At 40.9% G+C, this 14,594-nt stretch overlaps 1 protein-coding gene across 3 annotated transcripts in view; it reads right to left on the minus strand.

Annotated features, from left to right (window-relative positions):
- Positions 1-14,594, minus strand: part of LOC129840615 (zinc finger protein 385B-like) — a 198,186-nt gene that overhangs the window by 39,728 nt on the left and 143,864 nt on the right. For all 3 annotated transcript variants that reach the window (XM_055908618.1, XM_055908621.1, XM_055908620.1), the window contains one exon: positions 2,286-2,396. In XM_055908618.1, coding sequence (XP_055764593.1) covers positions 2,286-2,396 — 111 coding nt within the window. The remainder of the gene's footprint in view (positions 1-2,285; positions 2,397-14,594) is intronic.

Raw genomic sequence — 14,594 nt, forward strand, 5'->3', positions numbered from 1 at the left:
CATTGTAAGTAACCAATATCTACTTTTTTTTGTGATGTATTTCTGTGATTATTTAGTTAGTTAGTAAATACATAATTAAACCAATTTGTATGTTGCTGATTCATTATTGAAACTAGGGTTTGTGCAGATAACAAATAATTTTACGACGTTCAGACGAGACTGATAGAAGGTAGCAATTAGTAAGCATTAATGGGAGACTAATTAATTAGAGTTATATTCGGGAAATTTTAACTCTGTAACTCAAAACATTTTCCCGTCGTGACCCATCTTCCTAGTTAATTAATGTTTACGGATTAGTTTAATCATGTAATATTTAAACCTAGAGAACTGATTTGATTTAAATACATCTTCACATTTAATGATAGTCCAGACATGACACATTACACTGTTGGTTTAATGTGCATTTTACATTTACTGTACTTTTTTAGCCAAAGTAGCCCAATTAGCTGTGAGGATGGGGGCATCTTCTTGTTGCACTTGCTGCTCAAGTTTAGAACAGCTGTCAGTTGAATAGTATATAGAGCTGTAAAGTGGAGACCCTGGGCTCCGACGTCATGTTAGAATGTTTAGAATGTTACTGTACAGCCACTACGTTCCAATTTAGGCACTTATCAGTGACCAAATCTGCCATTTGCAGCAATTACTGAATTTGGTCTCTGCAAACACGGGAACATTGACTTTAAAACGTACATTGCTGACAAAGTTTGATCGGATTGAATCCCGGACCTTTCTATGAATTTAATTTGGGGAAGACGCAAAACATCATAATTATATTTTTGGCAGTCTGGCGTGGAATGCCTCTGCAATGTTGTTGATATTGTATCAGCTATGCTCTCAATCACACAGTAACCATGGGACATAGAAACCAACTTTTTCATAAAGCGTTTCAGAGTAGGAGTGCTAATCTAGAATCAGGTCCCCCCCATGTCCATGTAATCTAATTCGTCATAATCGAAAATACAAAACGGATCCTAGATCAGAACTCTTGCTCCGAAACACTGACGCGTCCAGGAATAAGAGTTCAGCACTACAGTTCAGTAGAAACTGAAGATTCTTGGATAACCAATGAAACACACTGACAAGAAAGAACCTTCCCTGATACCCTCCCTTGAAACTTCCATTATGTCCCAAAGGAGTTGGTAAGGAAACTTAAAAGTCAACGTTCCAAGTCCTGTTTCGCCCAAAGTGCTGTGGTTTGTTTGATTTTATGACCATGATGAGTGGAGGACAGTGGAACCCTCCTCTTCCACAGTAGGGCTTATTTCACACAATCTCACTCTCTCTGTCACTGTCTCTCTCTCTGACTGCATCTATTTGATGAGCCTTTCAGAGTCAATAACTGCTACCTAATTACACAGGGCAGAGAATGTCAACTCCACAATACTTAAACACTGCAACGCTTAAGCTCTCCTGAACGCTGCCTGTTTACAACAGTCTCAAACACCCTCAGTCATTTGTCTGGTGAGAGAATGAGAGAGGAGAACACTTGGACTGAGGACAATAGAGCCCAGTTGCTGTCAATTGAATGGGCATTAAACAGGAGACACAACAAGCAGTATGTTAACGAATAGCAAATCGGCCCACTAGAGACAGCGGTTCAATCCCCGTGTCCACCCCACTGTTTTTAGCTCCCGAGTGGCACAGCGGTCTAAGGCACTGCATCTCAGTGCTAGAGGCATCACTACAGACCCTGGTTCGATACCGGGCTGTATCACAACCGGTCGTGATCGGGAGTCCCATAAGGCGGCGCACAGTTGGCCCAGCGTCGTCCGGGTTAGAGAAGGGTTTGGCTTGGGTAGGTTTTTTAACTGTTTTCTTGTACATATTGTCTAAGACGTTAGACTGACAGTGCACTTTTCTGTGGTTGTACATTGTATGTGTCCATTTGCCATATAGTTACTTAGACCTACAAAACTCTATTTAGGTAGACTTAAAATCTGACTTACAAAGAATTTTGTCATTGTAAATAAGAATTTGTTCTTAACTGACTTGCCTTGTTAAATAAAGGTTAATTAAAGAACACATAAAAAAAAAAATCCATAACATCCTATAGAGTTGATTGACAGTCAGAGACCTTACTGACAACTTACATTTGTCCTAATATGGACGGCGGCAAATAGATATGTTGATATCATACACCCTGAACCTTTAGAGTAGACTGTCTGGGGAACACACAACTTAATATAGCTACCTGAAGACAAATGACAATGCACAAAGGTGAGTGAGTGAGTGAGTGAGTGAGAGAGAGAGAGAGAGAGAGAGAGAAGCGATTCCCATATACTCACATCTGAGTTGAAGCGCAGTTGGCAGATATTGCAGGAAATAACTTGCTTTCTCTTCGGCGCGATGGAGACTCCAAATGTGTGATTAATTACGGCCTTCTGCACAGGGTCCATCTGGAAAACAAGCAGAGCACATAGAGATCAGATTAAAAATAAAGGGAGAAAAAGAGAAAAGGAGAGAGAAATATGTGTGTGAGAGCAGGGGCGCAACTTTGACTGGGAACGGGTGGGAAATGCCCCCCCCCCCCCACACACAAAAGCAAGTTATTTCCTGCAACATCTGCCAACTACGTTTCAACTCAGATGTGAGTATATGGGAATCCTCTCTCTCTCTCTCACACACACACACACACACACACACACACACACACACACACACACACACACACACACACACACACACACACACACACACACACACACACACACACACACACACACACACACACACACACACACACACACACACACACACACACAGCTTTGTGCATTGTCACTTGTCTTATTAAGTTGTGTCTTCCCCAGTTTGATAGTTGGAATGTGATACAAAATGTGCTCCGGTGTGCTTTAGGACCATGCGGACGCCTCCGAGTGGTCGGGTAGGCTCTTTTTGGAGTGTTTATCGGACCGGACACCACAGAGCAGGCTGACAGGCTGTGTGAAGGCAACGTTTCTGGAAGGTTGGCTGGACCTACACGGAAGAGTTGAACATAGTTCAGTGTGTTCTAGCTACTCTTTAGTTGACTGATGTAACTGGCAATGTAACTGCTGTATAACTTAACAGAAAAAAACGAAACTATTGTTTATTCGCAGTGCTGAGATGGTATTGTAACTGACATGTAACGTTATCTAATGTTTCATCCCCTTTCGACTGAGGTGAATGAATAAAAACGACAGTAGCCACCACAGCCAGGTCAGCTCTAGCCTGTAGTTATCTGTCAGATAAGTAGTAGTAATAACCACCTCATATCATTATCTAACAGCAGTTGTTTGTATGGAAAAGTTTTGTAGCCTTTGTTTTGTCATGTTTCAGAAGTAAATGAACCTGGCAAGCTTTCGCCAGTTGATGTACCATTATTTTTTGCCTCAATCAAACTAGACCTGAATCAAACGATGAAACCATCAGCCATACAATCGAAGATTGATATTCTGATGTTTTTTTTTCAGTGCAATGTGAGCTATATTAGTCAGTATGTCAATGTAACGTTATTGATCTGTCAGTTTCCCAAGCTAATTCCCTACTTTTCACACTGACAGAGTAAAAAACAGCTCTAACATTACAAGCTTCACCGTCATGGTGCAGTGGTGATCTGCACTCGACTGATTTCTTCATCCTGCCCCCGCCCACACCTGCTGGTTTTCTGTCGGACTCCCACTCCCTACTGCAAGAACTGGTGGTCCCAAACCCAACCACAGTCCCGCAATGTTATTTTAGGCGTATGTGACGTAGCTCACTTGCCTGCCATGTTCCCAGGAATTTTGCACCCTATAGGCAATATCAAATGTGCAAAAATAACTTAAAAAATAGGTTAAAATACCAGAGATTCTCACATGGCCCTTACATTGTATTATCAGCCAATATGTGTAGATGTAGTTTGAAGAGAGCAGAGTTGGAGAGACTTGCACTTTCTCTGAGCTATTTTCATAGCCTATCCTTTAGGAGTGGGAAGATTTTCAGACAGAGAAATATATTTAGGCCTATTACTATTCAATGTAGTAAACTATAGCCTAACCTATAGCCTAATCATGGGCCTATTTAGGAGTCTGTGGCTCAAGTGGTTTGAAAGCTATTGAGGTTTGAAAGCCTGAATATCCATCGAATATCCAACTTGAAACGGTCTTTACCTCGGTCTATAGCCTACTCTATTTAATTGGGACCAAATCTCATAAGTATGGCTACTGAACTGGAAGCAGCGAGAATGATGACAGCGAAACTTGTGACGTTTTGCATAGTCCTATATGATATAGCCTACCTTTTAGGAGTACGATTTGCAGGCAGAGACAAATAAATGCGTAATCCATACTTATTGAAAATGAAAAGGCGCAACACTCCACTCACCATAGTAGCCCCATTTATGTGCGCGTTGTGCCTTTTCCTTTTCAACGGTGATTAAATTTTTTGGATTGCACTTTGACTCACGTTGGGTGAGCGCCCTCCACTTCTTTTCATTATCAATATGTATTTACAGACACTAGTAAAGTACAGTCTAATCATATTTAAGTTAATTTCCAATTCAGGTTAACTGCCACGTGATTCTCCGCCCATGTAGGCAGCTTACTCTATTTCGATGAGACCACACATACTAGGCGCACTTGAACTCTCACGCCGAGCTAGGAGAGGTGAGGCTACTGAAGGTGAAGCTGGGAATTGTGTGTAAATAGTGCGAAAAATATGTGATTTTAATTAATACAATAGCTAGGCTAAAGCATACAAAGCAGAAAAAGGAACGTTTCAAAAATAATCTGCTGGACAACAAAACTATTTTCAGCCCAAAGTTGTCTGTCTGACCACCCGCCTGCAACATGAAAAATGCTGACCGCCCGCAATGATCTCTGTGGGGACTCGCAGGTCCCGCAGGCATCCATTGGGAATGCAGCCCCCTAGTGCAGTCAGTACCCAACACTATGCTCATCATGTCTTAGCAGGATCAGATAGTGACAGGGTCCCAGCAGGGTCAGACAACCAGTCTACAGAGCTCAGGTGAATTTTGCAGTACATGTTGTGAATGATACAAAGTTCCATCTTGAATTGATGGGTAGACCTACAGTAGCTACAAGATAGCAGTTTACGTTTAAACTGCAGTAATCTCTGGCATAAATTACTGCCGTTAAAACCATCCATTGAATGTACTATATGCCAGTGAAACTGAATATCATGCACTCAGGAATTGTATTATTCTGCTGTGGGTTTAAAGCACAAAGGGGACATATTTGCATATGTTGTGGTCTTGAGAAGGCTGGCTGAATTCTGGCAAAGAGTATGTTCTTTTATTTCAACATGTTTACTTATTCTCCCTTTTTTTGTTTGCTCGGAAATGTTGATACTGGAAGTATCAGAAGTATACATATATATAAATATATACAGTTGAAGTCGGAAGTTTACATACACTTAGGTTGGAGTCATTAAAACTCGTTTTTCAACCACTCCACAAATTTCTTGTTAACAAACTATCGTTTTGGCAAGTCGGTTAGGACATATCATTTTTCCAACAGTTGTTTACAGACAGATTATTTCACAATTCCAGTGGGTCAGAAGTTTACATACACTATGTTGACTGTGCCTTTAAACAGCTTGGAAAATTCCATAAAGTGATGCCATGGCTTTAGAAGCTTCTGATAGGCTAATTGACATCATTTGAGTCAAATGGAGGTGTACCTGTGGATGTATTTTAAGGCCTACCTTCAAACTCAATGGCTCTTTAATTGACATCATGGGAAAATCAAATGAAATCAGCCAAGACCTCAGAAAAAAAATGGTAGACCACAAGTCTGGTTCATCCTTGGGAGCAATTTCCAAATGCCTGAAGGTACCACGTTCATCTGTACAAACAATAGTACGCAAGTAAAAACACCATGGGACTATGCAGCCGTCATAGCGCTCAGGAAGGAGACGCATTCTGTCTCCTAGAGATGAACGTACTTTGGTGTGTAAAGTGCAAATCAATCCCAGAACAACAGCAAAGGACCTTGTGAAGATGCTGGAGGAAACAGGTACAAAAGTACCTATATCCACAGTAAAACAAGTCCTATATTGACATAACCTGAAAGGCCACTCAGCAAGGAAGAAGCCACTGCTCCAAAACCACCGTTAAAAACACAGACTACAGTTTGCAACTGCACAAGGGGCCATTTTTGGAGAAATGTCCTCTGGTCTGGTGAAACAAAAATAGAACTGTTTGGCCATAATGACCATCGTTATGTTTGGAGGAAAAGGGGAGAGACTTGCAAGCCGAAGAACCCCATCCCAACCGTGAAGCTCGAGGGTGGCAGCATCATGTTGTGGGGATGCTTTGCTGCAGGAGAGACTGGTGCACTTCACAAAATAGATGGCATCATGAGGCTGGAAAAATATGTGGATATATTGAAGCAACATCTCAAGAAATCAGTCAGGAAGTTAAAGCCTGTTCGCAAAAGGGTCTTCCAAATGGACAATGACGCCAAGCATACTTCCAAAGTTGTGGCAAAACGGCTTAAGGACAACAAAGTCAAGGCATTGTAGTGGCCATCACAAAGCCCTGACCTCAATCCCATAGAACATTTGTGGGCAGAACTGAAAAAGCGTGTGCAAGCAAGGAGTCCTACAAACCTGACTCATTCACACCAGCTCTGTCAGGAGGAATGGGCCAAAATTCACCCAACTTATTGTGGAAGGCTACCCAAAACGTTTGACCCAAGTTAAACAATTTAACGGCAATGTTACCAAATACTAATTGAGTGTCTGTAAACTTCTGACAAACTGGGAATGTGATGAAAGAAATAAAAGCTGAAATAAATCGTTCTCTCTACTCTTATTCTGACATTTTACATTCTTAAAATAAAGTGGTGATCTTAACTGACCTAAGACAGGGAATTTTTACGAGGATTAAATGTCAGGAATTGTGAAAAACTGAGTTTAAATGTATTTGGCTGAGGTGTATGTAAACTTACGACTTCAACTGTAGCACAGACACTTCTAAACCCATATTCATGATTGTTTTTTTTCCCCATTTATGAATGTGTTATTCAATACATTTTTATGGGCTGTAGCCAAATTCAATATTTTATCAAATAATTATTTTATGTATTTATCTTATACTTAAAGGGGTCCTAAAATTCTAAATCAAATTGCTAAATGATCCATGGCATGACCATCTTAAAACAATTCCATATATTAGCTTAGTACGTCGCTACTGCCTTCCTGAGATCTAGATGTACTGTCGCCATGGAAACAGAAATGCCTTGGCAATGGTGCTTTGTGAGAATGTTAATTTAAGGGACGGATGGTTGTGAGTTTGCACTCTCTCTATCTCACACACACACACACACACACACACACACACACACACACACACACACACACACACACACACACACACACACACACACACACACACACACACACACACACACACACACACACACACACACACACACACACACACACACACACACACACTAGCTGTGGGGTATAATGGATGTGACTAATTGTTTCTATTCCTGTGTAAAAACAACATTCATTACTCTTCATTCTACCTTAGCTGCCACTCTTCATATAAGAAGATAATTACCCCTCACGATACGCATGGGTGATGCCAATCTGTTAGCTCACTACCGCTGTGTGTGTGTGTGTGTGTGTGTATGCATGCAATATTTAAAACCACACTAAATGGCTTAATAATGAGTTATATGTACACAGTATGTTGTGGTGTTATTCTTAATAAAAATGTTAATCATGTTATTCCAATGATGATATATCCTTATCAAATGATGATTGGGAGGGTGCACTGTGTCGATCCTTGTCAAATGATCTTATTCTGTTCTCTACTCAATTGGATCAATTTAAACTTTGTCATCATATAGAACACAATCCAGGGATTTATTATTGCCAGATACTGTACAATCCAGGGTTTCAGTGTTTTTCACACTTCAATAGTAGATATGTTCCCCATCCAGCTCTCCTCTCCTGTACCAAAGCCAATAAAAACCTATTCCCATCATCCTCGGCTAGGAAGAAACAGGTGTTTTTAGAATCGAACAATGACTTAGAAGGTGAGGTGTGATCTTCACAGTATGTTTATAAGTTTGGTTATAGAATAAACTATTTACACTGTGGCCAAATCATTAGGTACAGCCATCTAGAACCGGGTTGGACCCCCCTTTTCCTCCACAACAGCCTGATTTCTTTGGGGCATGTAAACGTGGTGTACCTAATAAACTGGCCACTGAGTGTATATTTGATAATAAAGTGTGTCACGCCTCATCTGCCCAGGCACCCCTCAGGCTATGAGTCATAACCAGTGGTGTATAGTCGTGGCCAAAAGTTTTGAGAATGATACAAATATACATTTTCACAAAGTCTGCTGCCTCAGTTTGTATGATGGCAATTTGCATATACTCCAGAATGTTATGAAGAGTGATCAGATGAATTGCAATTAATTGCAAAGTCCCTCTTTTCCATGCAAATGAACTGAATCCCCCAAAAATATTTCCACTGCATTTCAGCCCTGCCAAAAAAGGACCAGCTGACATCATGTCAGTGATTCTCTCGTTAACACAGGTGTGAGTGTTGATGAGGACAAGGCTGGAGATCACTCTATGCTGATTGAGTTTGAATAACAGAACGGAAGCTTCAAACGGAGGGTGGTGCTTGGAATCATTGTTCTTCCTCTGTCAAACATAGTTACCTGCAAGGAAACTGTCACGTTCCTGACCTATTTCTGTTAGTTTGTTATATGTGTTAGTTGGTCAGGACGTGAGTTTGGGTGGGCATTCTATGTTTTCTGTTTCTATGTTGGTTTTTGGGTTGCCTGGTATGGCTCTTAATTAGAGGCAGGTGTTTGGCGTTCCTCTAATTAAGAGTCATATTTAGGTAGGCGTTGTCACAGTGTTCGTTGTGGGTGATTGTCTTCCGTGTCTGTGTAATTGTTTGCACCATACGGGACTGTTTACGGTTTGTTCGGTTTGTGTAGCCTATGTTTCCTATTCGTGCGTTCTTCTTGTTTTATGTAAGTTCGTCGTCTAGGTCTGTCTACACCGTTTGTTGTTTTTGTTAGTTTAGTCAAGTTCGTGTTTTCGTTAATAAAATATGTCATTTCACTACGCTGCGCCTTGGTTCCCTCAATACTCCTCCTCTTCAGATGAAGAGGAGGACTGCCGTTACAGAAACACGTGCCGTCATCATTGCTTTGCACAAAAAGGGCTTCACAGGCAAGGATACTGCTGGCAGTAAGATTGCACCTAAATTAACCATTTATCGGATCATCAAGATCTTCAAGGAGAGCAGTTCAATTGTTGTGAAGAAGGCTTCAGGGTGCCCACCAGTACAGAGCTTGCTCAGGAATGGCAGCAGGCAGGTGTGAGTGCATCTGCATGCACAGTGAGGCAAAGACTTTTGGAGGATGGCCTGGTGTCAAGAAGGGCAGCAAAGAAGCCACTTCCCTCCAGGAAAAACATCAGGGACAGACTGATATTCTGCAAAAGGTACAGGGATTGGACTGCTGAGGACTGGAGTAAAGGCGTTTTCTCTGATGAATCCCCTTTCTGATTGTTTGGGGCATCCAGAAAAAAGCTTGTCCGGAGAAAACAAGGTGAGCACTACCATCAGTCCTGTGTCATGCCAACAGTAAAGCATCCTGAGACCATTATTGAGGGGGGTTGCTTCTCAGCCATGGGAGTGGGCTCACTCACAAGTTTGCCTAAGAACACAGCCATGAATAAAGAATGGTACCAACACATCCTCTGAGAGCAACTTCTCCCAACCATCCAGGAACAGTTTGGTGACAAACAATGCCTTTTCCAGCATGATGGAGCACCTTGCCATAAGGCAAAAGTGATAACTAAGTGGCTCAGAGATCAAAACATCAATATTTTGGGTACTGTAACGGCTGTCCTCGGATGAGGAGAAGGAGTAAGGGTCGGACCAAAACGCAGAGTTGTATGAAGAAATAAATGAATTTATTAAACAAGACGAACACTGACACGAAATACACTTGAATAACTACAAAACAACAAAACGACGTAGACAGACCTGAACAGGGAACTTACATAATAACACGAAGAACGCACGAACAGAAACAGACTACATACACGAACGACAACGAAACAGTCCCGTGTGGTGCGACAGACACGGAAGACAATCACCCACAAACAAACAGTGAGAACAGCCTACCTTAATATGGTTCTCAATCAGAGGAAACGTCAAACACCTGCCTCTAATTGAGAACCATATCAGGCAACACATTAAACCCAACATAGAAACACAACACATAGAATGCCCACCCCAACTCACACCCTGACCAACTAAACACACACAAAAACAATGGAAAACAGGTCAGGAACGTGACAGGTCCATGGCCAGGAAACTCCCCAGACCTTAATGCCATTGAGAACTTGTGGTCAGACCTCAAGAGGGTGGACAAACAAAAACCCACAAATTCTGACAAACTCCAAGCATTGATTATGCAAGAATGGGCTGCCATCAGTCAGGATGTGGCCCAGAAGTTAATTGACAGCATGCCAGGGCGGATTGCAGAGGTCTTGAAAAAGAAGGGTCAACACGGCAAACATTGACTCTTTGCATCCACTTCATGTAATTGTCAAAAAAATCCTTTGGCACTTATGAAATGCTTGTAATTGTACTTCAGTAATCCATAGTAACATCTGACAAAAATATCTAAAGACACTGAAGCAGCGAACTTTGTGGAAATTAATATTTGTGTCATTCTCAAAACTTTTGGCCACGACTGTACAGTACTTATACTGAACAAAAATATATAAACGCAACAAGCTACAATTTATAATACTTTATTTCGTTACAGTTCATATAAAGAAATCAGTCAATTGAAATAAATTCATCATGCCCTAATCTATGGATTTCACATGACTGGGAATACAGATTTGCATCTGTTGATCACAGATTCCTTAAAAAAAAAGGTAGGGGGGCGTGGATCAGAAAAGCAGTCAGTATCTGGTGTGATCACCATATGCAGCGCGACACATCTCCTTCACATAAAGTTAATCAGTGGCCTGTGGAATGTTGTCCTACTCCTCTTCAATGGCTGTGCGAAGTTTCTGGATATTGGCTGGAACTGGAACACGCTGTCGTACATGCCAATCCAGAGCATCCCAAACATGTTCAATGGGTGACATGTGTGGTGAGTATGCAGGCCACGGAAGAACTGGGACATTTTTAGCTTCCAGGAATTGTGTACAGATCCTGCAGCATGGAGCTGTGCATGATCATGCTGAAACATGATCGGAGGATGAATGGCACGACAATGGGCCTCATGATCCCATCACGGCTTATTGTAGAGAAATTAACATTAAATTCTCAGGTAACAGATCTGGTGGACATTCCTGCAGTCAGCATGCCATTTGTATGCTCCCTCAAAACTTGAGATATCTGTGGCATTGTATTGTGTGACAAAACTGCACATTTTGGAGTTTACTTTTACTTCACTACATTTCTAAAGAAAATAATGTACTTTTTAGTCCATTTATTTTTCGTAACACGCAAAAGTACTAGTTATACTTTGAATGCTTAGCAGGACTGGACATTAGTCCAATTCACACACTTATCAAGAAATATTAGGAAAGTTAAGAAAATGACTGTAAAAACTGTTAAATTCGCATGGATTGAAGAGGAATTGAAACATTTTATGGTTGAGAGGGATAAGGCAAAAGGAATGGCAAATAAGTCTGGCAGCATAAACAATTGGCGAACCTACTGCAAATTGAGAAATCGTGACTAAACAGAACAAAAATAAGAAACTCTACTATGAAACAAAGCTAAATTATATAAAGAATGATAGTAAAAAGCTTTTGAGCACCTTAAATGTAATCTTGGGCAAAAAGGCAAACTCAGCTCCATCATTCATTGAATCAGATGGCTCATTCATCACAAAACCCACTGATATTGCCAATTACACATTTTTTCATTGGCAAGATTAGCCAATTTAGGCATGACATGCAAGCAACAAACGCCGAACCTACACATCCATGTTTAACTGACCAAATTATAAAAGACAAGCAATGTAATTTTGAAATCCTTAAAGTGGGTGTGGAAGAGGTGATTTTTTTTGTCGTCAATCAACATTGACAAGTCACCTAGGTCTGACAACTTGGATGGAAAATGACTGAGGATGATAGCGGATGATATTGCCACTCCTATTTGCCATCTTTCAATCTAAGCTTACAAAAAAGTGTGTGCCCTCAGGCCTGGAGGGAAGAAAAAGTAATTCCACTACCCAAGAATATTAAAGCACTCTTTACTGGCTCAAATAGCCGACCAATCAGCCTGTTACCAACTCTTAGTAAACTTTTAGAAAAAATGGTGTTTGACCAGATAATGTAATTTTACAGTAAATAAATTAACAGCAGAATTGCAGCACGCTTATAGGAAAGGGCATTCTATATGCACGACAATTACACAAATGATGGATAATTGGCTGAGAGAAATTGATAATAAAAAGATTGTGGGAGCTGTTTTGACATTATCGATCATAGTATGCTGCTGGAAAAACATATAGAGTATGGTATGGCTTTACACCCCCTGCTATATTGTGGATTGTGGAATTTGAAATTATTTATACTTTTACTTTTGATACTTAAAGGAAAACGCCACCCCAAAACAATATTTTGGTATTTGTTTCATTAGTCCATTTGACATAGTCCCAAAATGTTTTGCTTGTTAGCGATCAAGTTTTAAAGACATGTAACTTTCGAAATACAGAAATCACATGATGCAAAACGCACCAAACGGGGATGATTTCTGTATTTTAAAAGTTATATGTCTGGAAAACGTTGATTTCTGACAAGCAAAACATGTTGGGAGTCAACAATGGACTAATGAAACAAATCAAAAAATATCGTTTTGGGGTGGAATTTTCCTACAACCTTTTCACGTGTAAGTTCCAAATATCTTAACCGTCGCCCCTGCGTGAGTTTATTCATGCGAGTGATGTCAGACTGCTATCACTGTTCCAAAATGTCATTGCTTAGCAACAGGACAGCTACCCACGCTGCCCTCAAACCAAGGCACGCTGCCTACTAATTATCTTCAACTTGTCATTTTCAAATTATTTCCCAACAAGTTTTAATTTCTAAAAACAGTTTGAAATGTGTTCTACCTACCGGTTAATGAATTTGCATAAGAAGTGGCCTATTTCACTGTTGCGAACAATTTATGTTTGAGGCTTTACAGAGAGGACAAAATTCTATCTTCATTGAGAGCCTGAGCACTTCCCTAGTGTTTCCACAGATCAAGTATGGAGACATTGCACATCTAGTCAGAACAGGCCTTGCACAAATGTTTTCCACCAGCACATTTTCTGGCTGGCACCCGCATTACCTTCATGGTTGTTTTCCTTACACATTGGTGTGCGTTCCTATCAAAGTAAGTGGCTTATTGTCTGTATATTGTGTTGTCGTTTTTGCTGTAGCACACCATATGTATGTATGGATCATAATGTATTTACTGTTTTATTCAAATGTTTTCAAGTACTGGTAACTTGCATTCCAATTCTTGTATAGATTGTAACAGACACATATTACCTTTCTGAATGTTGTACTGATTATCAGGAGTTAATGCTAAGCTATTTGCCGGCTATGTGTGGCGCCATGTTTGTTGACATTATACAATGCATTCTGGTTGTCATGTAAGCGTCTGTCAGACAAAAGATGTTATCACAAGGGATAGTTCCCTTGACTGACTTATGGTGCTTTCAAGACAACTGTGAACTTGGAAAAATACGAGGTCAAATCATGATGTCAATAATCTTCAGGTAGGAAAGCCAGAACTCAAGAAAGAGGTCCCAGTTCCAGAGTTGGAATTCCGAGTTGGATGACCGTTCCAAACTATTTTCCCCAGTCGGAGCTTGTTTTTTCTCCGAGTTCCCAGTTGTCTTAAACGCACTGAAGTCGGAAGTCAGAGATTTCCCAGTTCCCAGTTGTTTTGAACACGGCATCAGATTGTAACTTTCGTACCTCAGGGTTGCCAGCTCAGACCCCCCCTTTCCAGGGGTTTTAATTATATTTGGCGCATAAACTTATCTTGTGTTTGCCCCCCATTTATTGATAAATCCCCCATCATAGTAATATTTGCTGCATCTTATCCCCCCACGATACCTTCCCCCATTTCTACCCCCATGGACTTGAAAACCCCCTACAAATGAAATTAACCCCGCTCACAAACACACCTAAAATGTTAGTACGGCCTTTATCACCGCATTTGGGCACTACGAACACCTGGTCATGCCCTACGGCCTTACTAACACCCCCACCGTCTTCCAATCCTTTATGAACAAGGTTTTCCAGGATATAATCAACCGCTTTCTCATCATCTACATTGAGGACATCCTGATTTACTCCCACTCCCTGAAGGAACACATACAGTATGTGCAAAAGGTTCTTCAACGGCTCCTTGACCATAACCTTTATGTCAAGACTGAAAAGAGCACCTTCCATGTAACCTCGGTAAGCTTCCTCGGTTTCGTACTGACACCTGGAGGGGTCAGCATGGATGAGAACAAAGTCACCAAACCCAACACCGTTAAGGAACTCCAACGTTTCATTGGGTTCTCCAACTACTATCGCCGGTTCATTCGGAACTTCTGT

This window comes from Salvelinus fontinalis, chromosome 41, assembly GCF_029448725.1.
Source record: "Salvelinus fontinalis isolate EN_2023a chromosome 41, ASM2944872v1, whole genome shotgun sequence".
Lineage (NCBI taxonomy): Eukaryota > Metazoa > Chordata > Actinopteri > Salmoniformes > Salmonidae > Salvelinus > Salvelinus fontinalis.